At 48.0% G+C, this 27,994-nt stretch overlaps 8 protein-coding genes across 8 annotated transcripts; 4 read left to right on the plus strand and 4 right to left on the minus strand.

Moving 5' to 3' along the window:
- Nucleotides 1–157: 157 nt before the first annotated feature.
- On the plus strand, nucleotides 158–1,739 carry PEX2_009130 (MCT family MFS transporter; the record flags this gene model as incomplete). Its single annotated transcript, XM_016738190.1, has 5 exons — nucleotides 158–362; nucleotides 425–531; nucleotides 596–770; nucleotides 841–1,249; nucleotides 1,310–1,739. The coding sequence occupies 5 exons, from the start codon at nucleotides 158–160 to the stop codon at nucleotides 1,737–1,739; spliced, it is 1,326 nt and encodes a 441-aa protein (XP_016594299.1).
- Nucleotides 1,740–2,167: 428 nt separating this feature from the next.
- On the minus strand, nucleotides 2,168–4,278 carry PEX2_009140 (fungal specific transcription factor domain-containing protein; the record flags this gene model as incomplete). The annotated part of the gene is made up of 3 exons (XM_016738191.1): nucleotides 2,168–3,259; nucleotides 3,328–3,978; nucleotides 4,192–4,278. The coding sequence occupies 3 exons, from the start codon at nucleotides 4,276–4,278 to the stop codon at nucleotides 2,168–2,170; spliced, it is 1,830 nt and encodes a 609-aa protein (XP_016594300.1).
- A 1,283-nt stretch (nucleotides 4,279–5,561) lies between these two features.
- PEX2_009150 (DUF3176 domain-containing protein) lies at nucleotides 5,562–7,564 on the plus strand (the record flags this gene model as incomplete). Its single annotated transcript, XM_016738192.1, has 3 exons — nucleotides 5,562–6,085; nucleotides 6,173–6,345; nucleotides 6,399–7,564. 3 exons carry the CDS (start codon nucleotides 5,562–5,564, stop codon nucleotides 7,562–7,564), a joined length of 1,863 nt encoding a protein of 620 aa, XP_016594301.1.
- A 2,821-nt stretch (nucleotides 7,565–10,385) lies between these two features.
- PEX2_009160 (uncharacterized protein) lies at nucleotides 10,386–15,182 on the plus strand (the record flags this gene model as incomplete). The annotated part of the gene is made up of 3 exons (XM_016738193.1): nucleotides 10,386–11,364; nucleotides 11,430–14,821; nucleotides 15,150–15,182. The coding sequence occupies 3 exons, from the start codon at nucleotides 10,386–10,388 to the stop codon at nucleotides 15,180–15,182; spliced, it is 4,404 nt and encodes a 1,467-aa protein (XP_016594302.1).
- Nucleotides 15,183–16,434: 1,252 nt separating this feature from the next.
- On the plus strand, nucleotides 16,435–16,913 carry PEX2_009170 (uncharacterized protein; the record flags this gene model as incomplete). The annotated part of the gene is made up of 2 exons (XM_016738194.1): nucleotides 16,435–16,533; nucleotides 16,605–16,913. The coding sequence occupies 2 exons, from the start codon at nucleotides 16,435–16,437 to the stop codon at nucleotides 16,911–16,913; spliced, it is 408 nt and encodes a 135-aa protein (XP_016594303.1).
- A 495-nt stretch (nucleotides 16,914–17,408) lies between these two features.
- Nucleotides 17,409–20,717, minus strand: PEX2_009180 (uncharacterized protein; the record flags this gene model as incomplete). Its single annotated transcript, XM_016738195.1, has 1 exon — nucleotides 17,409–20,717. The coding sequence occupies one exon, from the start codon at nucleotides 20,715–20,717 to the stop codon at nucleotides 17,409–17,411; it is 3,309 nt and encodes a 1,102-aa protein (XP_016594304.1).
- Nucleotides 20,718–21,198: 481 nt separating this feature from the next.
- Nucleotides 21,199–22,444, minus strand: PEX2_009190 (esterase/lipase family protein; the record flags this gene model as incomplete). Its single annotated transcript, XM_016738196.1, has 3 exons — nucleotides 21,199–21,329; nucleotides 21,393–22,023; nucleotides 22,124–22,444. 3 exons carry the CDS (start codon nucleotides 22,442–22,444, stop codon nucleotides 21,199–21,201), a joined length of 1,083 nt encoding a protein of 360 aa, XP_016594305.1.
- Nucleotides 22,445–23,545: 1,101 nt separating this feature from the next.
- On the minus strand, nucleotides 23,546–27,994 carry PEX2_009200 (uncharacterized protein; the record flags this gene model as incomplete). Its single annotated transcript, XM_016738197.1, has 4 exons — nucleotides 23,546–24,116; nucleotides 24,220–24,556; nucleotides 24,836–27,842; nucleotides 27,911–27,994. The coding sequence occupies 4 exons, from the start codon at nucleotides 27,992–27,994 to the stop codon at nucleotides 23,546–23,548; spliced, it is 3,999 nt and encodes a 1,332-aa protein (XP_016594306.1).

Genomic DNA, 27,994 nt, shown 5'->3' on the forward strand with positions numbered 1-27,994 from the left:
GCGGCCGTTCGGTTGTTCGGCTGTTGAACCGTACGGGGAGTATATATATCTTGGGCTTCCACGTATATCCACAGTATTTATCGAAACCATAAGTTCCTAGATACCAAGTTAAGCCCTCAATTGCCAATCTCCAATTCAATTCAAATTCAATTCCAAAATGTCGACAGGTCGTACCCTTACGCCAAAACCACATGATCCCTCCCAGATAAATGCCACAAAGGGCCCAGACTTGGAAAAGAACATTCAAAAGGAAGTGATCCCGCAATGGAAAAAGAACAAGGCCCCTGATGGCGGACTGGCTGCTTGGTCTGTGGTCCTAGGCTCATGGTGTGTGCTATTCTGCACCTTTGGATGGATCAACAGTACGATCAACTTTTACCACTGAGAAATACAAATGACCTTTGTACCATATTGACAATGACAGGTGTTGGAATTTTCCAAAATTACTACGAGTCAACTTTACTGCGCCAGTATTCAGCTAGCACAATTGCTTGGATCCCATCTTTACAGATATTCTTCATGTATGCTATGGTAGGGTCTTTCCATTACCCTCCCTCTTATGCTCAGTTTGTTGATGTCATCGTTTCTCAACCAGGGCCCCATATCCGGTCATTTGTACGACAACTATGGGCCCCGTTACTCAATCTTGTTCGGATCGCTTCTTCACGTCTTCGGCCTGATGATGTGTTCCATCTCGAAGAAATACTATCAGATATTACTCTCACAAGGCGTATGCAGCGCCATTGGAGTCTCAATCATCTTCCAACCCGGTAAGCCAGAGCTTCTAGTGGCATATCTACTCAGAAATATAGTATAGCTGATATATACCAACAATTATAGCGACTAGTGTCATTCCAGGTTGGTTTGACAACAGGCGTGGCATAGCTTACGGTCTGATGTCCACCGGGTCCAGTATCGGGGGAGTAATTTTCCCAATCATGATACAACGGTTGATCCCGGAAGTGGGATTTGCGTGGGCCATGCGTGCTGGAGCTTTTGTGATCTTACTTCTCCTTACAATCGCCAACTTGACGATCCGATCCCGGATACCTCCATCACCTCGGCCCGTATCACGGGCTGCGTTGACACAGCCATTGAAAGAGCCAAAGATGCTCCTGGTAATTGCGGGTTTTACTCTTCTGACCTTTGGGGTGTACATACCCATTGATTACCTCGTCGTTGAGGGACTCTCGAGTGGCATCAATACCAACCTCTCTCAGTGCTTGCTGGCGATTCTGAATGCTGGAAGGTACGCATGAAACCACCTCTGCCCCCCTCCCTTGATATTTATTAACTCGTGTTATTAAAGCTTCTTCGGCCGCCTTGGGGCTGGTATGGTTGCCGATCGAATTGGGACATACAATGTCTTCGCCGTGGTATGCTATCTAGCCGGGATATTTATTATTGCCATTTGGATCCCCGCCACCAGCACTGCAGGAACTATTGTATTTGCCGTTCTTTTTGGATGTTGCTCAGGCGCATATGTCTCGTTAGCAGCAGCTCTGGTGGTCAAGATTTCACCCTTGCCGCAGATCGGATACCGAGTGGGCCTGATTTTCCTCTTCGCTTCCATAGGCGGGTTGACGACCAATCCTATTGCCGGTGGTATTCTATCTCATGACAATGGGTCCTATCTTGGAATAAAAGTGTTTGCCGGTGTTCTTCTGCTAGCCGGGACAACCTGTGTTTTCGGAACCCGATTGCTGCACACCGGACTGAAATTGGTTGCGATATTTTGATTTGATTTGGCCAGGCTGATGCTATATATGTTATCTAAGGAGGTATTTAAATATGTTAATATTTCAAGGTCTCTTATTTCTTTGTTTGCTATGGATCTGTATATATCTACTATTAGGGCGTATATATTACCCCCCTAGTTTAGATTCTGGTGTCTTACTCTTTCAGACTAGTCCCACCGACCTCTTTGTTATCCCCAGTTGATATCTGTATATGGCCTTTAGTAGCTTCGTTGTATAGCCTTGGGTCATGATCATGCATGCACCTGAGTAGATATATGGCACTTGACAGTGGGTGAAATTATAGATCTCCACTCCGAAAGCAAGCACCAAAGAAAATATTGAAATCCGATCTCTCATTGTATTAAAAAAAACCCCGTAGCATTCCCTTTCTCAAGAAGCTAATGCGATGTGACTCTGCTATATTTTCACTATCCTTGGCCCGCAAGCCATAAGCCGGACGGATTCCAATCTGGGAAGCAGATCGAATCTAAATTCCAACCCATAGCATCTTCAAACCCCAGAATGCTGCTAGGGATCGCATCTCCCCGAATATCATCTTCTGGGGGTCCTGTGATCTCAGGAACTGTTAAATTGTTTGAGGTGCGCGCGGACATAAATGGACTCGAAGAAAAGGAAATTCGTATATTGATTGCTTTTTCCCGAAGCTTTCGTAATACGTTCCATTTCAGACCAGGACTCGGCCAGCTGGGGTCTTCAACCAAATTGAACGACTTATCGACCACCTGCCACGCTCGATCGGCGCAGTGGACTCCAGGCCGAACACGAAGATGCCACAGTGTATATGTCAAGAGATGGTATTGAGTAAACGTCGAGAAGAGCCAATGGAAGTTACTGAGAAGTTCACCTGTTTTTAGCTCGTTGTCAACCTCAATGGTATCGCAAGCCAGCAAAAGCGTCTGTTCGGTGGCTCGTGAGGCTGATTCCTCCGCACTGAGTCCTCGAAGGTATTGCTGGCGAATGAAGACGCTGAGCTTTCCCATAAGCACCTGGCCCAACAATAGCGCTGATTTTTGAATAGGAATATTAGGATCGCAATGCTGCAAGTAGCGATCTTTTATGCGTGACGTGGTGCTTTGTAAAAGCTGCTCTAAGGTAGTCATTTTGTCATCCCCGTTGAGCACAGCCACGGAAAGTCGAGACACTTGTTGAAGTGCTTGGTTCATCTCGGCAGCTACCAGGAACAGCGTCATCTCTGTCCAATGCGGCTTTGAAGTCGGGGCCACTTCCATGCTGGAGGAAATATCTCGGTCGTCTATGTTGAGGGGAAGCTTTGTATTGGAAAAGCCACTAAACCCATTAGTTGAGAGAGCATGGTCTTCACCAACACGCGCGTCACATCCAATAATCTGATACCATAGGCGGCGACGGATCTCGCACTCCAGTGGTGAGAGATTAAAACGTTCTCCATCACGGTGCAGGCCCATCCATTGTGCCGTTCGGAGAAGGATGCCGTTCAATGTCCATCCAGATATACCACAGTTGTGATTCCGATGGCAAAGCTAGAGCCGAGTAGTTAGCATTTATACTAGATGTGAGCGAATTAGACTGAAGGGCCGGCTGGATTCACCAAGTAAATTGACATTGCTTGCAGTGAGACAATGGTGGGCGAGTCTAGGAATGCAGCCGAATGCAAGGAGACCTCTAAACCTCGCTGAAATCTTTTAAGAACGGACTGCCGGTCCTCACCAAATATGATAAGGGTGTCTACCTGGTGCAGGCTTGTGACTGCCGCAAAGTAAATGGAGAACAGAAGAGCGTTGAGGTCTTGGGAAGCAGTCTTTGGGTTGTTAATGGCGGCAAATACAGCGGGTTGCGTGGTCGGGATGTGAAGTACTTTAAGAAGAACGTCCACATTGTTAAAGTAGACTTGCCAGAGGTGCGTGGATTGCCCTCGAGATGGGAAGAGAGATAAGGCGTCGACAGTCAATTGGGGGTTAGAGATGAGGCCATCAAAGCTAATCATTGGGCTCGCCTCGCTGTTGTTAGTGCTTGCCGGAGTATTAATGGCGTATTGAAGCTCGCTCTCCTGTTCGTACACTGGTAAGTCCAAGTTTCTGCTGATGAATAAATCTTGTGGTTCACTGACCTTCTCTAAGACGCGCGAGAAGAGCAACTCGTTAACATATCGAGTAGATGTGCCTTCTTTCACCAAAAGGCCTTCCGTGAGCGCGGTACGATCGCCGGTTGGAGCCGACATATCAGTATTTGTATCATGTAACTGTGATGAGACAGAGGATGATCTGCTAGTTGTATCCGGGGAGTCTTTGTGGTTGATCGCAGTGATGGCTCGTTCCAGCATCTCCAGGCGGGTTCCGCCTCTCCTGGTAGATGAATTTTTCGAGCGACGTTTGATTCGTCCTGGGCCTGGATATTGGCAAGGAACATTGACTCGCAGGCAGGTCGAACAGGGTATGGCCCGGTTGCAACGTACCTTACGCTCATGGCAGCGGAGACATGATCGTTCCACGTTCCACGTCATAGCGCCTTGCAATGAGTTGCAGAGACGATCGGTCGCCATTTTGTTGTGTTGGAGACTCCATGATAAAAAAACCCAGTTGATCACGCTACGCTGACCGATTGGGATATTTTTTCGGTGAAGTGTTTCAGTCTCAGAAATTTGGTGTGTACAGCCCGTTCAATGACCGGAACGGCCGATGTATTGATCAACAACCTGGCCCCCAAAGCCAACGAAACACATGACACAAGGCTGATCGAACAAATTCAACAGGTTTCCTGAGGGGAGGAAAAGAAACATTGAATTCTCTTGCTGAGTAAAAACTGTAAGGCAGTCTCCAACCCATGTAGCGCTAGCTAGCTATACCCTGCCTAATGAAGCCGAACGACCGAACGACCGAACGGCCGGGCCCTGTATCATGATGTATGACCCACAAGCCAAAAAAGAGGAATCGAATTGGAAATCAAAACGCAGTAGTCACACTAATCAAGTTCAACTGAGTTTAACCTTGGAATGAGCAGTAAATTATGCAAAAGAGCCCTAGGGGTGGGAGTGACCACTCATCAGACGGTCGACAGGCTTGCATGGAGACCTCCGCGAAGGCCACAAAGCCCATAGCCTAACCCAACCTAACCCGCAAATGGGCTGGGCTTTTGGGCCCGGGTAAAGGCCCATCAGGCCTAATTGGCACTAAACAATGATGGATCTAGCCCTTATATCGGGGTAATATTTTCTTATCTTAATTGAGACATATTCAATGATTACTAAAATTAAATTATACACTGATATAGATATTATTACTCTATATTCCAATTCCAACTTCAAAGTCTATGTAATCAGTAGAAGGACAGTATACAACGATTATAAGACGCCGGTTTGTAAGCGCTAAGACCCCTTGATGTGCTATGATGGGCCCCTATCGATAGCCTATCATATCCCATAGCCAAGGGCTGGTTGGGCCTTGGGCCCCCATTTATGGGCTTTGCGGAGGTCTCTTACATTAGCGTATTGCACTCTGGTGCTACCCTCAGGTTACATGCCTTTTTACCCCTCCCCGACTTAACCGCTACCTAAGAGCCGCATTGAAAGCATCACGCCTTCAAATAGCAATAATAGCCAATCAGAATTAACCCTCGAAGCCCCTATGATATATAGGCTGCAAGCTGTGTTGGTGTCAGGTGCATATATCTCTCTACCTTACCCTTAGCTAACTTTACATATAGAGTAAGCAATAATTAGATCACTCGCCTTCTCTCGTAAAAGATCTATTTCTATCCATCCCATCTGAATGCATAACATATTCCTTTATTCTCTCATAAATTATTGCATTATTGTCTTTTTACGAGATGGAATCCAGCGATCACGCTGAAAGGACAGAAAGGCCACGCTCAGACTCGGTGTCGAGTGTGCATTCTCATGACCACTTCATCGAGAGGCTCTTTATCGAGAGCGAAAACAATCTCAGCAGAGACGTACTGCCACTAAGACCTCTGATCGAGCCCATTCCTGACTTGACACCCGAGTCAGCCGCTGAATCTGTTGAGGGCCAAAAAGAGGAAAAGAAACCGACAGAAAACATATCCTCTACATCAACTTCAACCTGGTTTGTCTTGGAAGGACTGGCGATAGTTCTATCCCTTTTATTACTGATCGCCATCATTGTCACCTTGTCTCAGTTTGACGGCCATCCCCAACCTGCCTGGAAATATGTATCGCTGAACTCCGTAATCTCCTGGTTAAGCACCATCTCGAAAGCATGTGTGCTGTTTGTCATCAGTGAAGCGTTGGGACAATTGAAATGGGTGTGGTTTACGCAAAAGACTCAATCGCTGCCCGATCTAGGGACTTTTGATAGAGCCAGTCGTGGGTTGTATGGCAGTGTAGAGCTAATCTAGAGTCTCCAAGCGAGGTAGTTTGATAAAATTCCCATTTTACCAGTCACGAGCTGATTATATAGGCATTTCGCAGTTTTGGGCAGTCTGGCTGTCATTCTCGCACTCGCCTTCGATCCCTTCACCCAGAACCTGGTGCACTATTATTCGAAGCTGGTCACTGATGTCTCGCAAATTGCGACTGTGTCGAGTTCCGTTTTGTACAACGTGATTGGTCTAACAATTCACTCTGGCGCAGGTGTGTCAAAGCCAATCCGTCTATCCCGAGTGTGAACTGACTGTATCGATTAGTATGGTACGTGGACCCGGTATTCAAGGCCAATGTCTACAGTTCGCTACTCAACAACGACAAGACGAAGCCATGGTCTATCCCACAATATACCTGCAGCACTGGAAACTGCACCTGGGATCCAATTGCTACCTTAGAACTGACTTCGAGCTGCGCGAACATCACAGATCATCTGAAGTTTGTTTGTTATAACGACAAAGAGTTCATTGCCGGATACGGGGGGCCAAACTGCTCTGTCAATCTTCCGGGCAGCCCTACCTCAGCGAGCTTCGTGTTCAATAAATCAGATGGCTACCCAGTCACAGTAGCAGCCGTCAAATCAACCCAGGCAATAGTGTACAAAAATCCATATCACTTTGCTACGCAGATGATAGCCCCAGACGGACTGCTATTGGAAGGACCATTTCTACCGGGAAAGACCAAATGGCAGGCACTAGAATGTGCCCTGATTCCCACAGTCCGGAGCGTCCGTACAACCGTTACAAATGGCACCTATCACGAAGAGAGCCTAGCTACCTGGACGAACATCACATTTCAATACGAGCCTTCAGGACCAGGATACTATCTCTATCCGCCGTGGGGACCGGACATGGGAATGGAACATAACCAGAGCTTTGTATTGAGCTCACTGTCCTTTGTCGCGATGGGATGGTTCTTCAACAGTATCTTCGGCGGCCGCGCGAAACTCAGTTCCCGATTTGGAGTTACGTTTACCTCCTCCGCCGATTCGTATGCTGGCGCCGATATCATCGAGGCCATCGCATACGCCAACATTACCGGCTGTACAGCTAACACGGCCGAGAAATTGCAATGTGTTGTGGAAAATGTGGCGGCGGCAGCATCCAAGACCTTTCGGGACTCAGTGGCTCCGGGCTACGAGCCAGGAAACGGTACGATTGTTGGCCAGGCAAAGTCCAGCATGACTTATGTTGCTGTTCATTGGCAGTGGATTGCTCTCCCGGCTGTAGTGTGGCTTCTAGGTCTTGCGACTTTGATAGGTACTATATGGAAGACCCGACGGGGTAGCGTTCCACAGTGGAAGAATGATCTGATACCTTTGTTGTTCTTGTATAAAAATGAACAGGATGAGGGTGTCCCGGGCGAGAGGACAGACAGTCTCAAAGTGAGACTATACAAAAGCGATGATAGGATGGTGTTAGGTGAATAGTTAACATATAGATTCCAGGGTGATTTCTTTCTTATCTGTCACTTCCTATGTTGATTATATCAACTAAATATTCTGAGGTATTGTTAAGTAGCCTCAACCCATGCGATCAACGCGCCAGTTGGCTATTAAACTAAGACTTTCTCCGCTCACGCGAGTCATAGACGACCATATCATTGGTAGTGAATTCCTTCCTACACAAAGACCTTTTAACCTCACCCACTTTGGGAGAGCAGCGACCCCCGAAACGAAAATCCGTTTCCCCGCCCTCTTGGTATTTAATCACCGGTTATCTCGTCGCCTATTGAGCCCAGCACGTTATTCTAAAGCTACTTACTTCATATATAGTGAAGTTATAAGCCAATGCCGCATTGACACATTCGGGGAACAGGAGAACTCCCACTTCTTGTTAGTCCAGTAGTTGCTGCGAGTTGAGCAATCTTATATCTACTTCGTTTCCAGTCTCCCGATCGGGCTATACCCAAGAGACGATCCATTTACGCAATTATGAATTGGTTGACGAACTTGTTCACGGGAAAGGATTCTGCGAAAACAGCAGAACAAAAATCCAAAAATCGAGAGAGCAAAAGACACAGTCGAAATGTTCTTGCGCGGGAGAAGATGCTCCGACAGGGGAAGGATAATGAAGCTAAAATGGCGAGCCTTTTCTGGGGATCACCGGGTCAGACATACGAGAATAATGTTCGTGGGCCAGGTGAACGGGTTTGAAAAATCAACTGGTGAACTCTTCGTAGGACTCTATTCAGCGGAGACAAATACGCGAAATGAGATGAAAATATCAAGGTATCTACCTATCGGTGACCTGCTAGGTGACCTTTGCCTATAGTGCTGGGAGGCTGAGACAATAGGATTGGATCTAGTACTATCGGTCGAATCAATATCCTTCCTACTAAGAGAAAGTAGAAACTTCACCTCCCGCTTATACCCGTTGAATAACGCCAGATGTAAAGCAGTCATTAACGGCGGCGCTTTATAAGCCTCGATGGCCTTCCAAAATATAGGGAACTATAATGAAAATACTTTCCTACTCATCTCGTACATTTGCTGAACTTGACTGGCCGCTTTTTGGTCTTAGGTCAGACTCATCTTCCGTTTGTGGTCCGGCCAATATGCTGCTGAATAATCAAGAAAGCTTCGAATGATAGAGTCTGGATCCTCAATATCGTGCTCCACGTCCTCTATCAGTAGGTATCGCAAACAGATCACAGCCATTTGATCCTCGGTGTCCGTCAGGCTCCACGAGTATAAGTAGTTGATACTATGAGAGTTACTCTTCTTAACAAGAAATTCTCTGGCTGTCTGATAAATCAAGTAGATCTTGGAATTGTTGATGAAAATAAAAGGTCAACTATACCACATGTCTGGTTGATGGTCAGCTATTCTTCATCCACTCAATTTAGTGACCAAATAAGAATTGTACCGATATGAAAAAGACCCGCATAAGACGTTCCAATTCTTCCATATTACCGGAGTTGTAAGCCGTCAAGTTATCAGGTAGTACCGGCGGCAACTCTTCAATCACTGAAAGGCCCGCGACATCTGCTGCAATAGAAGCATATCCAGTTTCAGTTTCGATCAACTGTTGGATGTTCTGAAGAAATGACAGGGCTGCACAATTCCCAAGGTATACTATGCCGTTATCAGTTATCAGTCGGCTTTACTTATATAGCAAGTTCCATTGAAAGACAGAAGAATCAATATACCCACCAACTTTCCCTTTATTGTCATATAGGACATGTGATAATCCAGGTACTATAACCTGTGGTTTATTCGTAGATGTACTTTCACCGTATGATTGGGTAGACCGTTCTGTCCCATGTACCTCCGGTAGGGAACCTGATACCGCAGCCGATACTTCCATTCCCCTAATCGCTTGTGGTACAGTCTTAGGAGTATGGCATATACGCTCTCGGCGGTTGCGACGAGAACCTAATGACTGCTCATGCGGCGAGTAAGCGCAACTTGTCGAGCGATCGTGTTTTATGCACTGTTCGCAAGGAACAAATCCATCGCATTTCTGTTTTGTCATGCGACAGTAGGCACACGCCTTAGCGATTCGCTTGCGAAACTTTGGGTCGACTTTGGGCCGAGGCATTGCCGTGAAGAGATATGAATACAAATTAATATCCCAATTCGCAGAAAAATAGAGAGAGGAAGAGAGAGAAATGTGGATTAGGATGGCGCCGAGCCCTGCCCAGGCGGAGGTTGTTCCGAGTTACGTAACTAGGGTGGAAACCCCTCGCACCTTATACAACATGATCCACGATGATTAACTGTGCGAGAAGTCAGATGCGTCCGTGGTGCTCATTCATCTTTCAACCCCTTTCGCCAGGATGAAGGACTTCAGGATCATTCGTCTGGAGTTTCTGGTTACAGAAAGCGTTAAAGACAAAACCAAGTACAAAAGATCCTAAATACCATACTGGGATGAATGTGGGAGATATCAGTGAGCAAATCAATCGAATCGGCGAAAACATTGCGAAGGAGGAAATGATGCTATGGTGTTGAGATTGAGTTCAGCGCAGCGTGATTTCATAGTACGGCGGTCGTGGAGTACTACGGCGGTTAATGGCGCCCAAGCCGCCGAAGGACGCGAGTGGGGCCCTGAGGCGCTGCCACCAATGGCATTTTTCCCCTTGTCGCTCGTTGCTGCGCTTCATGTTCGCGACGGGGATTGAGGCTGGGGGCTGAGCCATGCAGGTTGGCGACGTGCCTTTCCCTCTTCTTTGTAGGTTTTCCATGAATCTTCTTCAAAAACTGTCGATTCAGCCACTTTGGCTCAGGCTTTGTTTTATCAACGGGTATGTCCGACCCTCGGAGCTACAACGTGGGCTGGATCTGCGCCTTGGGCGTGGAATACGTGGCGGCCCAAGAATTCCTCGATGAAGAGCACGACAAACCGAGCTTTGTGTCGCCAAATGACACAAACGAATATGCTCTCGGCAAAATGGGCGACCACAAGGTCGTCATCGCTGTTTTGCCCGATGGCGAATATGGCACAGCTTCCGCCGCTACAGTCGCAGCAAATATGATGAACAGCTTTCCCAATGTGAGAATAGGCCTTATGGTTGGGATTGGTGGCGGTGCGCCGAGTCATACTCACGATATTCGCCTCGGCGATATTGTGGTCAGTGCCCCTCGCAATGGCACAGGAGGGGTGTTCCAATATGATTTTGGCAAGGTGATTCAGGAACAAACCTTTCAGCACACAGGGTTTTTGAACCAACCTCCATCCATCCTACGGGGGGCTGTAGCTGGCGTCCAGGCGCAATATGAGAGGAAGGGACATCAGATTGAAGAGGCCATCAATATCGTTCTTCACAACAATCCACGGCTGCGCCAGAAATACGGACGGCCGGAATCCAAAATGGATACGCTCTTTCGCTCAGACGTGATCCATGAGGCCGCGTGTGCTGCCGGATCTTGTACGCAAGTTGCCTCGAACTTGGTTGCACGACGTGAACGTACAGCGCATGAGGACAACCCTGCCATTCACTACGGATTAGTTGCTTCTGCCAACCAGCTGATGAAAGACGCATCCATACGGGATAGGCTTACGGCGGAGAAAGATGTTCTCTGTTTTGAGATGGAAGCAGGTGGCCTAATGAACACCTTCCCTTGTCTAGTTATCAGAGGTATTTGCGACTATTCAGATTCGCATAAGAATAAAGGTTGGCAAGGGCACGCGGCGATGGTGGCAGCGGCATACGCCAGAGACGTGTTGCAAAGGATCCAGCTTAGCAGGGTTGAGGCTGAGGAGAGGATCAGTCAGGTTATATCTGGTTAGTACCGGCCTACATTAGAAATGTTCTGTTAGATACATATTAATATAAGGCATTTCATCCAGACCATTTCAAAGGCAACAAAGAGCTTCTAGACCGAGCGTACGCTCATCAAGAATACCAATATAACGAGCAGAAGGAACAAATGTTGGCAGACAAGCGACAACGTTGTCACCGGATGTTCAAGACATCGAATTACGAAGAGCAAAAGAATGTCAATCTGCAGCGAGCCGAAGGGACCTGTAAATGGGCTTTGCAGAGTTTTGAATACGTTCGCTGGTGCGAGAGCAATTGCAATGACCTTCTATGGGTGTCCGCCGATCCAGGCTGCGGAAAGTCTGTCCTTGCCAGGTCTATCATTGATGAATGGGCGCAAAATCCCCCGAGTCCAGGACTCACAGTCTGCTACTTTTTCTTCAAGGAGAATGATAAACAAAACAACCTGGCTACAGCCCTATGTTCAGTACTACACCAGCTTTTCAGCCAACAGCCTTGGCTATTAGAGCTTGCAATCAAGCCCTGGGAACAGAACGGGGATAGCCTCCGCCAAGATGTCAATGAGCTATGGGAAATCTTTTTAAAAGCCACATCGGGCAATCACCCAATGGGCTCCTCTCTCACTGTCCAAGGCACCCGGTCCTCCAAGACGATATGCATCTTCGATGCGCTCGACGAATGCCGTGAGAGTGACCAGGACTATCTGATTCGCAAATTTATATTATTTCACAGCAAGCAACACTCGACACAAGATACGTACTTGAAATTCCTCGTCACAAGTCGTCCATACAACTCCATCGAAAATCACTTCCGAACTATTACGGACTCTCTTCCATATCTGCACCTGAAAGGAGAGGAAGAAAATGATCAGCTCCACGAGGAGATAAACACAGTGGTGAAGATACAAGTGGAGAATCTGGCGGAAACAGCAAGGCTTTCGTCAGATGTTCGGGAGAAAATCGAGCAACACCTCCTGCAGTTGAAGCATCGAACATACCTTTGGCTACATTTAGCCATGGACGATATTCGATCTACATTTGAGAACAGCCTTCGGCCTGCTGACGAGTTAATCGAAATGATACCCCCTTCGGTGGACGAAGCCTATGAAAAGATCCTCCGTCGAGTTCCATCTAACAAAATCAGCGAAGTAAGAAAGGTTTTCCAGATTCTTCTTGGGGCACGGCGCCCTTTGACAATAACAGAGATGGCCATGGCTTTGGGGATATCTGCCCGCTCGGACTCGCGAACCGCAGCGGAGGCCGGGATAGACCCAACTTTGTTAGAGCGCCTGCTGCCAAGTCTATGTGGCCTCTTTGTCTTTTTCAACAACTCCAAGGTATATCTGATTCACCTGACGGCCAGGGATTATCTCCTTAGAGAGACATACACCAGCCATCCGCTTTCCACATTCTCCTGCAGCTTCACAGATGTTGAGGATGAAATGGCGCAGATCTGTTTGCGATACTTCGATATTGAGGATTTCGATAGCTATGACACCCTCCAATCTTCCAATTCTCCACCTTTTGGCAAATATTCAGGGGTATATTGGAACAGCCATGTTCGGCATATGTCATCGATTGCAGCGCAGGAAGTCAGGGATCTATTATATCGGGTCTATAGTGCAAAGCGGAAAAAGCTGGCAACACGATTTGGGCTTTCGAGTCCTTTTTTTTCGAAGGTAATGCCGCCTTTGGGGCCAGGATCGAAGCCCGAGCTGGATTCCATGCAAATTGCAGCCATAATGGGACACCGGCAAGAGGTTCTCCGGTTACTTTTGGAAGGAGAAAGCAAACTAAAGCTTGCAGAATACACAACATACCATCCATTGGAGTTAGCAGCAGAGGCTGGGCACTCTGCTGTTGTTTTACTGATATTGAACAACGGAGGAGATGTCAATGCTTGTAATGGATCTGCACTGATAGCTGCTTGTGTCTCAAACCATAGCGACATTGTGCAGATATTGCTGAGACACGGAGCTGATGTCAATCAAAGGAGTGAATCTGGCACAGCCTTGGCCCATGCTTGTGCCCGTGATTCCATCCAGATTGTGCAAACACTGTTGAGCCACGGGGCCGATCCCAATATTTCAGATAGCTTGGGCAAGATTCCCCTGCACAGTGCTTGCGGTGGAGGAAATGAGAAGATGGCTGTGATGCTGCTGGAATATGGAGCTGATATCAATGCACGAGATGAACTTGGCTGCAATGTCCTGGAAGCTACTTGCATTGGAGGAGCAGCAAACGAGAAGATCATCCTCTTACTGCTTGAACATGGATTCGATATCAATACGACTGAAACCGCAGATGGCAGAAGCTTTCTGTACAATGCTTTTCACAATCAGGATGATAAGCTTATGCACATATTGTTGAAGCATGGGGCTGGTGTGAATACCCGAACAAGTGGCATGACTATACTGTGCTTTGCTACATCGAAACGGCGGAGCAAGGTTGTGGAAATGATGTTGGACCATGGGGCTGATGTTAATGCGCGCACAGAAGATTCAAAGAGATTCCAGCTTCCACGAGAACTTCCGAGCAAGACTGCGCAGATGCTACTGAACCATGGGATTGATGTTAATGCGGATCATTCAATTGGCACCAGTGCCCTACACATCGCTTGTTTGAACCAAGATAACGACCTTGTCCAAATATTACTGAGACATGGGGCGGATGTCAATTCGCAAGATCAAATGGGTACCAGTGCCCTCAACATCGCTTGTACGAACCAATACAACGATATTGTGCAAACGTTGCTGAAACATGGGGCGGATGTCAATGTACTTAATCAAATTGGTACCAGTGCCCTGGATGTCGCTTGTGTGATCCAAAACCACCATCTTGTGCAAACACTGCTGAAACATGGGGCCGATGTTAATTCACAAAATCTCAAAGGAAAAAGTATTCTCCAGATCGCTTGCCTAGCAGGCAACGAGGGCATTGTGCAGACACTGTTAGAGCACGGAGCCAATGCCAACCTACACGATCAAGTTGGTACCAGTGCCTTACACATCGCTTGTGCAAACCAGGATAACCGCCTTGTGGAGATATTGCTGAAACATCGGGCCGATGTCAACTCAGAAAGTCTAAAAGGAAAAAGTGTTTTACAGATCGCTTGCCTAGCAGGCAACGAGAACGTTGTGCAGACACTGCTCGAACACGGCGCCGATGCCAATCTATACGATCGAACTGAGTTGAGTAACTTGGAGATTGCTTCACTGGCTCAGAACAACAAGCTTGTACAGATGTTGTTAAAATACGGAGCTGATGTCAATGCACAAAGTCCAAATCGTCGAAGTTTCCTGGAAGCGAACTGCGCAGCAGGGAATGAGGAGATTGTGCAAATTCTACTCGATCTCGGAGCCGATCGTGATATTGAGGGTGGGCGTCATAGCAGTGCACTGCAGATTGCTGAATTGGAAGGTCACAAGAAGATCGTACAGATACTGTTGGAGCATGGGGCTGTTCGTGAATACCCAGCATGGCGACGTCGTGTATTTCTCATTTGTTGTATCATTTGTCTGTTCTCTTTTTTGATCCAGTACATATGGCTGAGATAGTATAGTCATACATACACATATATACGCCTAGATTCCCAGGATTGCGAAGAGGTATAGCGGCCAGTGCTTGATTGCTCTGAAATATGGATTTAATGTCTAATGATGCCTGAATTTTGGCCGGCAGAAAGGTAAGATACCTATATTACCATAATAATTTCTTTTGGTAAGCAAGTAGTTACCCAATCGCTAGATTACTGTAGGCAGTGGCTAAGATAAAGCTATTCCTAATTAGGAACTTCAAGCTATTCGTAACTTTCTAAGTTAATCCTGATCACTATATTCAACTTCTTTCTTTTATTAATTTTAGTTAAAAGTAGTAAATATACTTACTAAAACTAAAGGTCACAAGGTATTTATAATATAGTGTTAAATACTAGATGTAAACACCAGTATGGAATATGTGTCTTCTGAATGGATTGTAACAAAAGATAATTGATTGTATGTCTAAGAACTATGAATATGGAAAGATGGGCGGCATTTTATGTCGCCCATGGGCGTGTGAGATTCTGAAGGAATCTCATAGACATGATCACGCCCTTCGGCCGATGTAGCGACCCTAGGGGTTTCTGGTCCGGATTGAAATGGGCAGTGCAACATCATGTCATTGATATAGATCAAACTACATTAGTTTGCATGATTTGAAAAGCTCTCTAGATCTCATCAACTAAATTTGGTGTACCCTCACTTTGACATGAAATCAGCCTCCAAAATAGCCCATCTGTGAGCCATTTGCCTTGCCAAGAAGCAAACCAGGGTGCACTTTCGCAACGAGAAAAATGCGCCTGATAGCCAACACAACACCGCGCCTTGGAAAATGTAATATCTTTACCACCATAAATTAGAATGACTGTGTTGCCTTGTCAAATTATCCCTTTTGATGGCAGGAAACCGAATTACTCTCGCCTGATAGAAACTCGGACGAAATTCCGGATGGACACCACATGCAACTAGCGTCACCCCCACCTGGGATTGGAGCCTCAATTTGGAGGTATTACTTGGATAGGTAGTGGGGAAGTCTGGGTCTCCCCTAACGTTGCTGCCGCAGTGCATTATCATGGATTATGCAATAATGTCCTTTGTTTTGCGATTTAACATGCGCAAGTCGCTAGTGTAGAGAATGCAGCAATCTTACCCTCCCCATCTAGCTGTTGGTGCCACGTAACCAGCCAGTTCTAGGTAGAAATGTGTTATATACAGATTGGCCAGTGTGTACAGCCCCTCCGTAGGACGTGCATATCAAAATGCCACCACTTTCTCGAAATGGCCATAATGTCGCGCAAATGAGAACTGCTCTATGACATGATTGGGCCTCTTCTATTTGTCTACCTTGCGAGGCCATTACCTGTGATCAAGTCAGGTATTGAATCTCACTGCATGAAAATACATAAAAGGAACCGAATCTCACCTTCCAAGGTTCCTCTGCTCTGAGTACTTTAAGTTGCACTTTTACTTTCATACTCAATCCTGTTACCACATTGTCCCCGTCTCTCCAAACACGGTCAATAAAGAACGCAGATATGTCTAGACAAATCCAGGTATTCGTCGATTATCCAATCTCAGCTGCTTCCAAGTGGGCGGACAGCACTGGAAGGACTTACAGCGAAGTCAAGACCAAGGTATGATTCAGCCCAAGTAAGAGGCATTGATCTTGAAGAGAGTCCACCAATAGCTATTAATCCGCAATCAGTTCCTTAAATCCGATCCTAGCAAGGTTTGCGGCTTCGGTTGCTTCTTGGCGGGAAACGTCAGGTTGGAGATGTCTATTGACTGGGATCCACAAAACGGCTTTCATGTGGATGTCCAAAAAGGTAACCAATACCGCAGCTTTATTAAGCAAGGAGCTGGACAGAAGAAAGGTGCCGCGGCTGGAGGGGGGAATGTTTCAGTCTTGGACTGGCGCACCGCTATCAGCGATCTGAACAATTGGTACACAACTGGAAGTGAGAAGCATATGGTGGATGCTTTAGTGTCTGGACAAGTCATTTGTCAAAATTAAGCTAAGACTTGGTGGCCCTTCGGTCCTGCTAGCTCCCAACATGTTGAATGAGACTGCTTTCACGAAGGAAAGCCTTACATTCTGTTAGCTAAATATATCTAACTATAGCTGGTATTATTAGGGTAACTTCTGTAAGGGGTATACGTTGTTACGTGTAAAGACTTTATGGTTGAAAAGATATTCAATGTCTTTTAAGATATAATCTTGTTTGGGGTTTCAATTAAAAGCGTTAAAGATGATACATCAACCCTTTTGTTGAAGCTCTTCTAGATGCTATAGTTTTTGTCAACTCGAAACTCCAATTACCACCATGCTGTTGGGTATCTCCCAAGCCTGAAAATGAAAGAAACCCCTATGAAAAATCAAACAAACCAGATGCAAGATGAGCAAGTATAAAAGACAATGAGCGCACCAAAATAACAACCTTGTATGCAAATGCAAGACCAATAACAATGAAAACCAACACCAAAACACCAATGCTAAAATACAGCATCATCATGAGAACCGCACACCCAGCCCAGAATAATTAGAGCCCACAGGGGAACTCCCACTACGCGGACGAGTCCCATATACCTCCAGCCGCGGTGCAGGCGCATAGACCTGACCATCATGCTGAATTAAAGGACCCGACAAATTAGGATGATATAGATGATACTGCTGTGGATGCGGAGGCAGGATGCGAGTCGATTCATGGAGTCGGAGACGTGCATCTCGCACATCAACGCGGTGTCCGCCAAAATGCAAGTACTGCACTGGCTCAATCTCCTGGTTCCAGCTCGGGTCGATATACTTCAGTCGCTCATCCATGGACCGGAGCTGGCCATGTGAGGACGCAGGTGGACTGGGGTAGATGGGATCTGACTGGAGAGCACTACCCGCTAGGGGCAATTCGGTTGTCCAGTTAGCAGTCCCAGCGAGCAGTTGTTGTTGATGTTGGATACTCGATGGTGGACTTGGGATCATCTCGGGGGCTTGTTGGAAGCTTGGAATTGGTGAGAACCGCGGGGGATATCGCACGGGTTCTGTGACCCACGATTGATAAGAGTACCCGGAAGAGTCGCGCGACATTGGCTCAGGAATTGGGCGCTCTGGCGCTGAGCCCACGTGTAGTTGGCTATTCGACAGTGACAATCCGCTGGGCATGATTGCGGATGGATGAGCGATGGAGGAAGGTCTAGAAGGGCCTGGGGCAGTTATTGAGCCTAATGCTAATTGGGAGGGCCTTCTGCGGCTTGGGAGAGTGACTGAGATGTTCTCGTCGTATGGCAGTGGTGGTGGATATGGGAGGAGCGATGGCACGCTTGCAGATAGACTTCGTGGGACCTCCAGATGTGGTACTGAACCACGCCGGGAGGGAGCCCGGGATCCAGGCGCGGTATGCAAATCTGCTATGCGGTGGTGACTGGGCATATTGTACTCGGGCTCACTGTAGGTTGACTGACTCAGAGGCTCGACCATCAACTCCTCGGACACATCATGATAAAGCGGAGAAGTAAAGGTGTATCCCGCTTGACTGTCGAGCGACTCAGTGGACGGTTTTATCTGCAAACTACCATTCAAATGCAGCCCGCTAGCTGGATCCAAAGCCTGCAAAGTGGAAACCGAGGATCGACGCTTCACCGTAGAGTCTTCCTCTAACCTTTGTCGGGTGGCCACACTCGCATAAGTTGGCATGTTCTCTTTGTTTTTAGGCTGAGAGGTGATTCTAGGCTGCAGGGCGTCAGCGGATGCCTGAGAATTGCTAGACCGACGCACTGCCGCAAGTGCTTTTTCAGCCTCCGAAGCCGACCTCAAAGAGCTCCCCATGTCGCCAGTGGCTGTGCGACTTGATGAGCCTGTTCCTTGGATGGAGGACAGTTTGACCAGTGGTATGTCGGTCTTGGTATTTCTAAAACGACGACGACCTTTGTTTGGCCTCTTTGTTTGGTTCTCTTTATTTGACCATGGCTTTGAGCGTCGATTGACCACTTGCCACTCTGATAGGCCAGTGGTTGGGGGACTCGATGAGGAAGATGTGTTGTTTGGTATCTCTGTTGCTTGGCTTATTTGCGACATAGCAGGAGAGATTCGAACTGCCCCCTTAGCTTCCCCGTCAGTTTCATAGCCTTCTTCGGATTCGTACCCAGACTGTCTGAATATATGTGGCGGGAAAAGCTCTAATCTGAATTGGGGAGGTGGCATAGCCATCTCCTCGGGAGACTCCGCTCGAGGTGAGCCGAGATCACTCCAGTTGAATGTAGACCGGCGTGATGGACCTTCGTCGGCTGACGACTCACGGAAGGATGACGATGAGCTGCTTGACCTGTCGAAAACCGACTTTTGGTTCCGTAGAGAGTGGTGTGAAGAGCTTGGAGACGTGTTCTCTATTTCTTTGCTTATCATCTTTGTCAATCGTCGCAAATTCTCTCGTGTTTCACGAACGATGAGAGGATGGAGATTGATTGCTGCCTTCTTTGGAAAGAGCTCAAGCAGTCGTGATGCGTGAGTTTCGTACTCTCGGTAGTCCCGGACAAGGCCACAATCTTCGTAATGAGCCATCCGCCCCATAGCGGTGTCGTAAGACGTGATGAGGAAGCGAGTCGCAACAACCAGCCAAGTATCAAAGAAGCCAGGGTCATTATTGTTCATCATGGCTTTGTTCTCCTCGTCCTTGATTCGGAGCTCATCGCGACAGAACCCCTGCACCACACTGTGAATCTTGACTACGTCGACCACCGATTCATGACGGTACATGGAGAAAAACCCTTCTTGGCTACTCTCTGTCAGGGAATCTGAGAGGTCTGGAACCGTCTTCACATCTGAGCCCATCTGATCGCTCTCAAAACGATGCATAGATGATCTTTGCTGAAAGAGATCAGCATCCGAAATCCGTTCAACCAACCCATAGTGAATGAGGATTCCAAGTGTGGTATCGAGATCAGGATCTTCTCCTATTTGGGCGCTGGTCTGGATCTCCAAATTCTCAGCAGCCATAGCCGCTCGACCAAGGTTCAGAAGGCCCACGGGGACCTGGTGGCCAAGAAAGGAAAGAAGATTAATCAAGTGCAATGCCTGCTTTTGCTGCAACCGAAACAAATCGTTCATGATGCTCAAGAAAGGTTCTGCAAGCTTCTTGTCGGTCACCTGGGATTTGACATGATACTTCTCAATCGGTTTACCCGTTGCATTGAGACGGTGTCCAATTGCATGGATCGCTAAAGGCAGACATTCATAGTGCTCAACTATCCGGGTAGCCTTGGAGATTTGCTCAGGTGTCGCTCGCGTAATCCCAAGATCTTTGAACAGAAGCTTGCAGGCGTCTTCCACTTTCAACCGCGAGATCATTAGGCAATAGGGCTCGTACAGTCGCTGCTTTTTGCGCAGTGTTGTGTCAACCGAGGTGTATATGATACTGCACTGTTTGCTCCACGGCAAAACCTCCCTGAAGTTGTTGATATCGTCGTCGCGGTCGAAGGTAACACCATCAAAGACGAGGAGCCAATCTTTGCGTGTCTGAAGCCACAGGCGGACTGCATTCACGTATTTTTCAGTCTCATGATACTCAGTGTTCACAGTCGCTTTCTGTTCAATCAGCGTAGCGGCTTGGGCAATCTCCCAAAAGCACTTGTACGTAGATTCACGGGACTTGGCATCAATCCAAAATATGCCGCCGGGGTAGCAGTCTCGCTGAGTGAACACGTACTGCCTCGCTAGATGTGTTTTGCCGGAGCCTGGAACACCGGAGATCAGCACAGCCATTGTCTTCTCTGGACGTGCCTTGGCTTTGAACAACCGGCTGTGCAACACGTCAAGTTCTTTTTCCATTCCAAAAAAAGTAGCGTTAGGATGAAACCCCGGAGGTGCCACGAATAAGGGCGAATCTTTGTTGGAATCGTGGGAAAGTTGGAGAAGTCCACTGTTTCCCAGATCAGATACCGGGGAATTTCGACCTTCAGTCGCAGGGGCACGCGGTAGAGATAGTATGGATTGGCCTATGATGAAGTCAGCCAGCGTGACTAAATAATGTGATTATTCTCATATTGAGAAGATGGAGCTAGTTTGAAGACATGAGATGGGAGCCACCCTGAGGACAAGACCAAAACCCTAAGTACAAAAATGAAGAACACAATGTGCATTGTATCAAAAAATAGAGTGGATTGCAAAAGTATTAGGCCCATTGACTCGATAGCGAATGGCCAAAAAAATCATATACAAGCATTGGGAGAAAAGTGAGCAAACTGAGCTCGAAGAAAAAGCAGAATAAAACCAATAACCAAAGGCAAATTCGGCTCGCCGGTCAGTTTCGTCAAACAGGAGGCTCCTCAATCTCATAGTCCCTCAACGTCACAGCCACTTCCGGTGCAGGGAGAAGGTATAAATCCCTACCAGTTCGGTTCAAATCAGGCATGCTTCGATTTGCCGGGTCATCTACTCTTGCTGCAATAGTCAGCATCCAAACAACGACATATAAGAAAAGTAGCAGTTTTGCGAAAGACTCACCGTCATAGATTTCCCTTGCCTTGGCCTTCTTTTCCTGTGTGCGGGCTTTCTTCTCTTCCTCCCAACGCTCCGTAATCACAGAAGGAGCCTGACGTGAGTACCGAAGAATCGCTTCCGCCACAACCTCATAGCCAGCCGCATTATCATCGTCAAACTTGCACATATGGCTGTGGTCAGCCTCGATACCCGCCCGTTCAACACCCTCCATGTACGGCGCAGCCGAGTGCTCGTCCACGATCACTTCGCGAGTACCATGCACGTCTGTGGACCGTGTTTCATGGAAGAAGTATATGTGAAATCGGCCCATGATATCAACGAAGAGACTGTTGATGTTCTGCAGTGTTTCATTGTTCGTCCGCAGAGCTTTGACAAGCTGTGGAGATGCCTCCATGAACTTCTTCGGGAACACAGCATTGCAGATATTGTGCAACAACAGACCCCATTTCGCAATGTCCGATCCATTGTGAGGTGTACCGAGGAAGAGGATGCCAAAGGTTGACACATAGACTGAGCGTAGATGCTCGGTCTTCTCACTCGAGAGACTACGGGAGTATATCAGGGCGCGCTTCACAATAAGGCCTCCCAGTGAATGGCAGATGAAGATAATCGGACGATTAGAGCAGTCTCGCAGCTACATGAGAAATTTAGGTCAGTTCTTGAAGCTCCATACCAGAGGGAGAAGATATCAAAAGCAAAAGCAATCAGAAACAAAAGTGGATATATCGACGTACATTTCGATTAGCAGCGAGACTGGATGCAAGGGTCTCAGCATGGCTGACGACCGAATCACGCGAAGCTCCATCCGTGAAGGCAGTGACATTGGCATTATAGCCATAAGTAAGAATGCGGGGACGCAGTGAGGCAAGTACGTCTGGGAGAAGGTCCGTAGGCCAGAAGCAACCAGTTGTTTTGCTGGTCCAAGAGTCATGAGGGTGTCCGTTGAGACCGTGAACAAAGACAATATCGATTGTAGGATCGTCGCGCGGGGTATAGATCTGCGTCAGGCCAAATGCCTTGATGGCCTTTGGATCGGCGATACGGGGCTTAGACATGATGGATCAGACAATAGCCAGAGCCAGGATGCTATTGCCATAGTATATGAAGATGAGAAGAGAAGAAAAAAGTCAAGAGCCAGTCCGGAATTTGGGTTTTATAAATATAATGCAGGTGACTTGGGTGAGGGTGACTGGGGATAACTGGGCAGTGTGCACCCCTGACCCAGGTCACCCGGACTATTTTGGTCGATCCATGGGGTTTCTGCATCGGTTTTGAATCCCGGGTGACGGCCCGCATATTATTTTCTCGATCATTTTTGGTGTCTTATAAGAGGTTTTGCCTATTGGTGGTTCAACCCGGGGTTCCTTGCACTGCCTTGTCAGATCGGGTAACCTGCCAGGTACCGTGCCACTCAGACCTCGAGTTGCCGTTATTCATACACATGCATATACCTAGGATATGTACAATATTGCATCATTGCATCATTACTGAGTATGCCTTGTTAGGGGTATGCTGCTTGGAGTATTCCAAGAGTATTCCCTATATAGGCAGTGACCAGTGAGTCATGTAGTAGATCAACCATGGGAAATGAAACATACTTTTGTGAATTTGGCCTCCGACCGTCCTGCAATGTATTATCCGACTGATGTGTCTGCTTGTAATGTTGTTTACGCAGTCTATACTGTAGCCTATTCATCTTTGGCTAGGTAGAGTAAGTAGAACGTATGTAAGAACTACGGAGTATATATCTATGAGACTTATAGATCAGCCAGAAGCTTAAAAGCACAACCAAGGAAACAAAAAAGATATTCGTCGGGGTCCAATATTGGAAATAGGGTGGTATATCACTATTTACTATTTCCAGTCACCGAATGAAATATATGTGCTAATAGGTTCTTGCCTCCATTAGATTGCCCTCCTGATCAGAACCATGTCCACATGATGTCTTGGTATGTAAGTACATACCACTCTACCCCGAGTAGTATAAATACTCAGCCTATTTAAATCAGAATTACTTCTTCTGAACTGCTAATAGGAATAATCTATACATAAAAGTCCATAGAATTATAGGACATATCATTTTGGTAATATAGGTTACCTAGGTAGATCACTTTTTCTACATATATCACTCCACACCCAACCCGAATCACAGAACATTACCTCCCACGGAACGCCGGCTTCCGCTTCTCAACAAAGGCGCGCAGCGCCTCATACCGATCATCAGTCTCGACAACTGCTTCATAAGCCGCATTCTCCGCCCGCTCACCCAGAGCGTGGGCATCGACAGCCTGCATCGCCATCTTGATAGCAATAGGGCCACCTTCACAGATATCTAGAGCAAGCTTGATACTTTCCCGCAGGACACGTTCGCGCGCAACGCCCTCCTGAGCCTCCTCCTCAGGCAGTATCTCCACAAGCCGATCACAGAGCCCAATGAAGTAAGACTCGGGTCCGGTCACCCGGCGGCCAGTGAGGATCATGTCCCGGGCGCGGTTGACGCCGATAATCGGAGGCAGTCGGTATGTGCCGCCTGCGCCGGGAATAATAGCGAGACGTGTTTCTGGGAGGCCCACGACGCTGGACGATGCGAAGACGCGCAGGTGCGTGCACAGGGCGAGCTCGAGGCCGCCGCCGAGGGCTAGGGACGAGACGGCGGAAATGGTGGGGATTTCGAGGGAGGCGAGTTTTTGGAAGGTGGAGCGAAGTTTGAGGAGGAAGTCTTCGGTTCTGGATGGTCGCATTGAGTGGTTAGCTGCATATATTCGCGTATATTCTAGTTTCAAGCCCGGGGCACCGGGCACCGGGCATCGGGCACAGGATTGTTTCTCACTCGGCCATGCTCATGTTAGCGCGTTCCTTCAGGTCTGCGCCTGCGCAGAACGCTGCGTCTGCGTTGCTTGCTACAACCAATGCCCGGGTTGGCCCGTTGCCTCCTTCGGCGGCGATGGCGTCCACATGCTTCGAGAGCGTGTCGAGTAAGTGGGTAGAGATCGCATTGCGGGCTTTGGGACGGTTCAGTTGCAGCACGCGCACATGCCCTGAGCCTGGGGCGGGGACCTGCTGGGTCTTGATTATGTCGTCTTCTGTGCTGGTGCTGTAGCGAGAGATGAAAACCCGGGTGGGCACCGCGGTCGCCCGGAGGTGCGCGAGGGGTGTGGAGAGGCGGACTAGGCGCGTTGACATGATGCTTGCCATTGTGCAGGTGACAATTCAAAGATCGAGTGGGAGTACACTCGATCGCGATATTAAAATGGGGAAAGATAGATCACTGCGCTGAAAAGTTCTTGGGTGGAAGTTGTTCTCGGAGCTCGGGTGTGGGGAAAGCTCTGAGGCCGATGATTACCGAAAGCTACAACACTTGAGGATGACTGAGGTATAACTATGGGGTATCATGTACATTGACAAAGGTCCTCTAAAACTACAATATTATATACACGGTCACTGACAGTATTCTGCAACCTCCGCATCACTCGGCCAGTCCCAGCCTGTCCGGCTGATAAGGTCGTATGCCTCCACGATCAGATCCGATGGTACCCGCGTGTCAATCCGTTGCTGTTGTCTTTCCAAAAACACCCTGATCGCCACAAGGGTTCGACGCATCATTTTGTCTCCGTTTGCATGTTCGTCTGCAGCTTCTTTCAATATATCAGCTGACCGACACATCCAGTGCAGCAGATGTAACAACCCTTCGTCATCTCCTACAGACCCCAGAGCCCGAACAAAGGCATGTAGCGTAGCAGGTGATGGTATTTGCAGCATCGAGGGAACATTGAGTTGTGTTTCAGAAGTGGTTTCTGCTGCGAAGACACTTCGCTCCGCATGCTCCGATGTTTTGGAGGCCGGGAGCACGAGATAATCAAACTCATGCTTCAAAACCTGCAGCGCGTGCTGCATCAAAGCATCTACCTCGTCATCGCCTTCGTTTCTAGCCTTGAGACGACGAATGCGAGCTTTATGAATAAGCATAAAGCTTTGTTCGGCAGTTCCAGGGTGTCTAAGGGCAGCGTCAATGGCTTTCGTGAACGCCACACATAAAATGCGGAATCCTTCCTCGCCAAGTGCGACATCACGCTGTCGCATCCAGCCTAATGCTCTGAGAGCCTGGTGCCATGCTAGTATGCGCTGAAGACTTCGGCTTCTTGGGCCATAATACCCGGTAAGGCGCTCACGGGTCAGAGCAGATAATATGTGGGTCCAGGATGGGGTGTAAGGAGCACGTCGCAATTTGGTCAATTGGATCGCGTGCCATAAAGCCCTTGGATGATGCTTATTACCTGGATGTTCCTCGGAATATGCGACAAGGTCCACTTTCGCACCGGTCGAGCAGTTGGCGGCTATCAATGCCGGGAAACGGTCGGCTGTGAGAATATTTCGATTGCCCGCATCCAGACTGGCAATATCCGAATGGGTGCATAGAAACTTGATGAACGATGCAAACACAAAGTCCGGCATTTCATGAAAAGCATCAAGGTCCAAGGTGTGATACGTGCGAGACTTGGCCCGCACAATAGAGAGCGCCTCAATTTGAGCAACTGTCAGGCCACTGGATTCAAGGTAATACAACCCCGAACGCAGAGAAGTAGCCGACTGAAGTAATAACCCGAGGAATCTCCCAGAAGGACGAAGCCCCCGTCCGCGCATCTGATCAAGGAACTCATCCACGGTAGGTGGTTCTGTGGGCACATAGATAATGTCACGAGCAGAAGCTGGTTCCGGGTGGACTTCGCGGCCATCTCCTGGTAGAGCATGACTCATTTGGTCAAACTCGCGTTCTATGGCGTTTCGTCGGTATATTAATTTTTCAGCCATCGCAGCGTAGATGGCACCCTTCAAGGGCAGGCCACGATCCTGGTAGGAGAGAAAACACGCCCAGGCCTCACGGACAGTCCTAGTAGAGCGAATACGAGCAACCCACATTTCATGGTGATTCGACTTGAATCCATGTCTGTCCGGTAAAGCTTGCGGGCGACGCATCATAGCCCTCGTCTGTACCGTCGGGCTGTGATCTGTGTCCCAACCCGCCAAAATCGAGGATATGTCCTCCCAAAGACGATGAGAATAACCAGCATCTTTCATTTGTGAAAGTACCTGCATCGCACGACTGAACATGCCTTCATTCCCGCGCTGGGAATCAATCCCCAGTTTTTCTTCCTTCCATGGAGGCCATGATGGAGCTTTTAGCTCAGCGGACTGGCGCTCTTCAGATGTCTTCTTATGGGCCAGTTGGACTGCAACGACTGCTCGATACCCTTGTCTTGTAACAGGAAGGACGGGGTTGTGGGTGGCCATGGCTCGAAGAAGTTCAAATTGCGCTTGCTGTTGAATAGCTGTTGAGCGGTAAGGAGCAATGTTGGCTGGTATGGAAAGTAGCCAGAGACATTCGTTAAATTTGACGGTTTTGACGCGATCGTCATGTCGAGCCGCCAAAACTGATCTCTCAGCGTCATCGGTCCTTGAGGCTGAGAGGAAGCGGGCGAATGCACGTGCAATAGTAAGAAGTGATTGCGGCCATACGCGCCGAGCATGACGGATTAAACGAACTACCAAAATCATGCAAGTGCCAGAATCAATTTGAGGACGGAAGTCCTCGGGTGATAGCTCAGGGTCATTTTCGGCGAAATCAGCGGGAGTTTCAGTGATGGGGAAGGTATGTCCGCTCATGAGGTGTAAAGAGTGGATTAAGAGCAAACGAAAAGTGTGAGCATCAAGGTTGTGCTGTCTTAAAAGCTGGAGCGGGATAAAAGGTGGAATCTTCGGACTAGTAGCGCCAGACTTGGCTCTGTCAGTTTCGAACAAGAACAGCCGGACCATTGCCTCGTGGGGATTCCGGCTCTTCATGATCCAGGCCCAAGCAGTCACATCGGCGACATCGTAGCCACGCGATGATAGATAGTCATGACTCGTGTTTCTGAATACTTTCCGGAGAGCGATATCCAAACCCTTATCAGCACGCTTATCCGACGTAGACGAAAGTAACGAGTCCACCTCTCGTATGTACTCCCCAAGAATAACCGGCAGTGACGGCTTTTTTGGTCGACCAACTGTCCTCAACTCATTCTGTGTTTGGAGTGCAAATTTGGTGTGGGCTCGGTCAAGCCCGGCTGATTGACCATTATGTCCGAGGGCGTGGCCAGCATTTCGCAAAGCTTTGGAGAGATATTCGGTGGGTTTCGGTTTCACTCTGATGCTGGGGGTCTTTTGCAGTCTTTTCTTTCCGAGCGAGCTATCCACTGAGTCTTGGAGCACTGTTGCGCATTGTTCATCGGGTGAGGAATCTAACCGCTTTTTGTTGAAATGATCACCAAGTTGTGAGGGTTGAGTGTCGATTGCAAGTGACTCGGGCACATTGAGGAGCGCAGTGGACTGAAACGAACGGAAACTGCCTGGGCTTAGGCCAGCCCGGGAATTGCGCCAATGAGGTATGGGAAACTCGGTGTCATGATGATATATTGCCTAGGATATATCAAATTCATTTAGCACTGTGTCCAGTGACGGGAAGAGTCGAATTAAAAAAAAATTACCTTGTATAAACGACTATTGAGCAGGTCTGCTCTTAGCCGCGATACTCCCGAAAGGCTTCGGGCATGCTTGAAAACTGATGACAT

This window comes from Penicillium expansum (assembly GCF_000769745.1).
Source record: "Penicillium expansum strain MD-8 chromosome Unknown contig25, whole genome shotgun sequence".
Taxonomy (NCBI): Eukaryota; Fungi; Ascomycota; class Eurotiomycetes; order Eurotiales; family Aspergillaceae; genus Penicillium; species Penicillium expansum.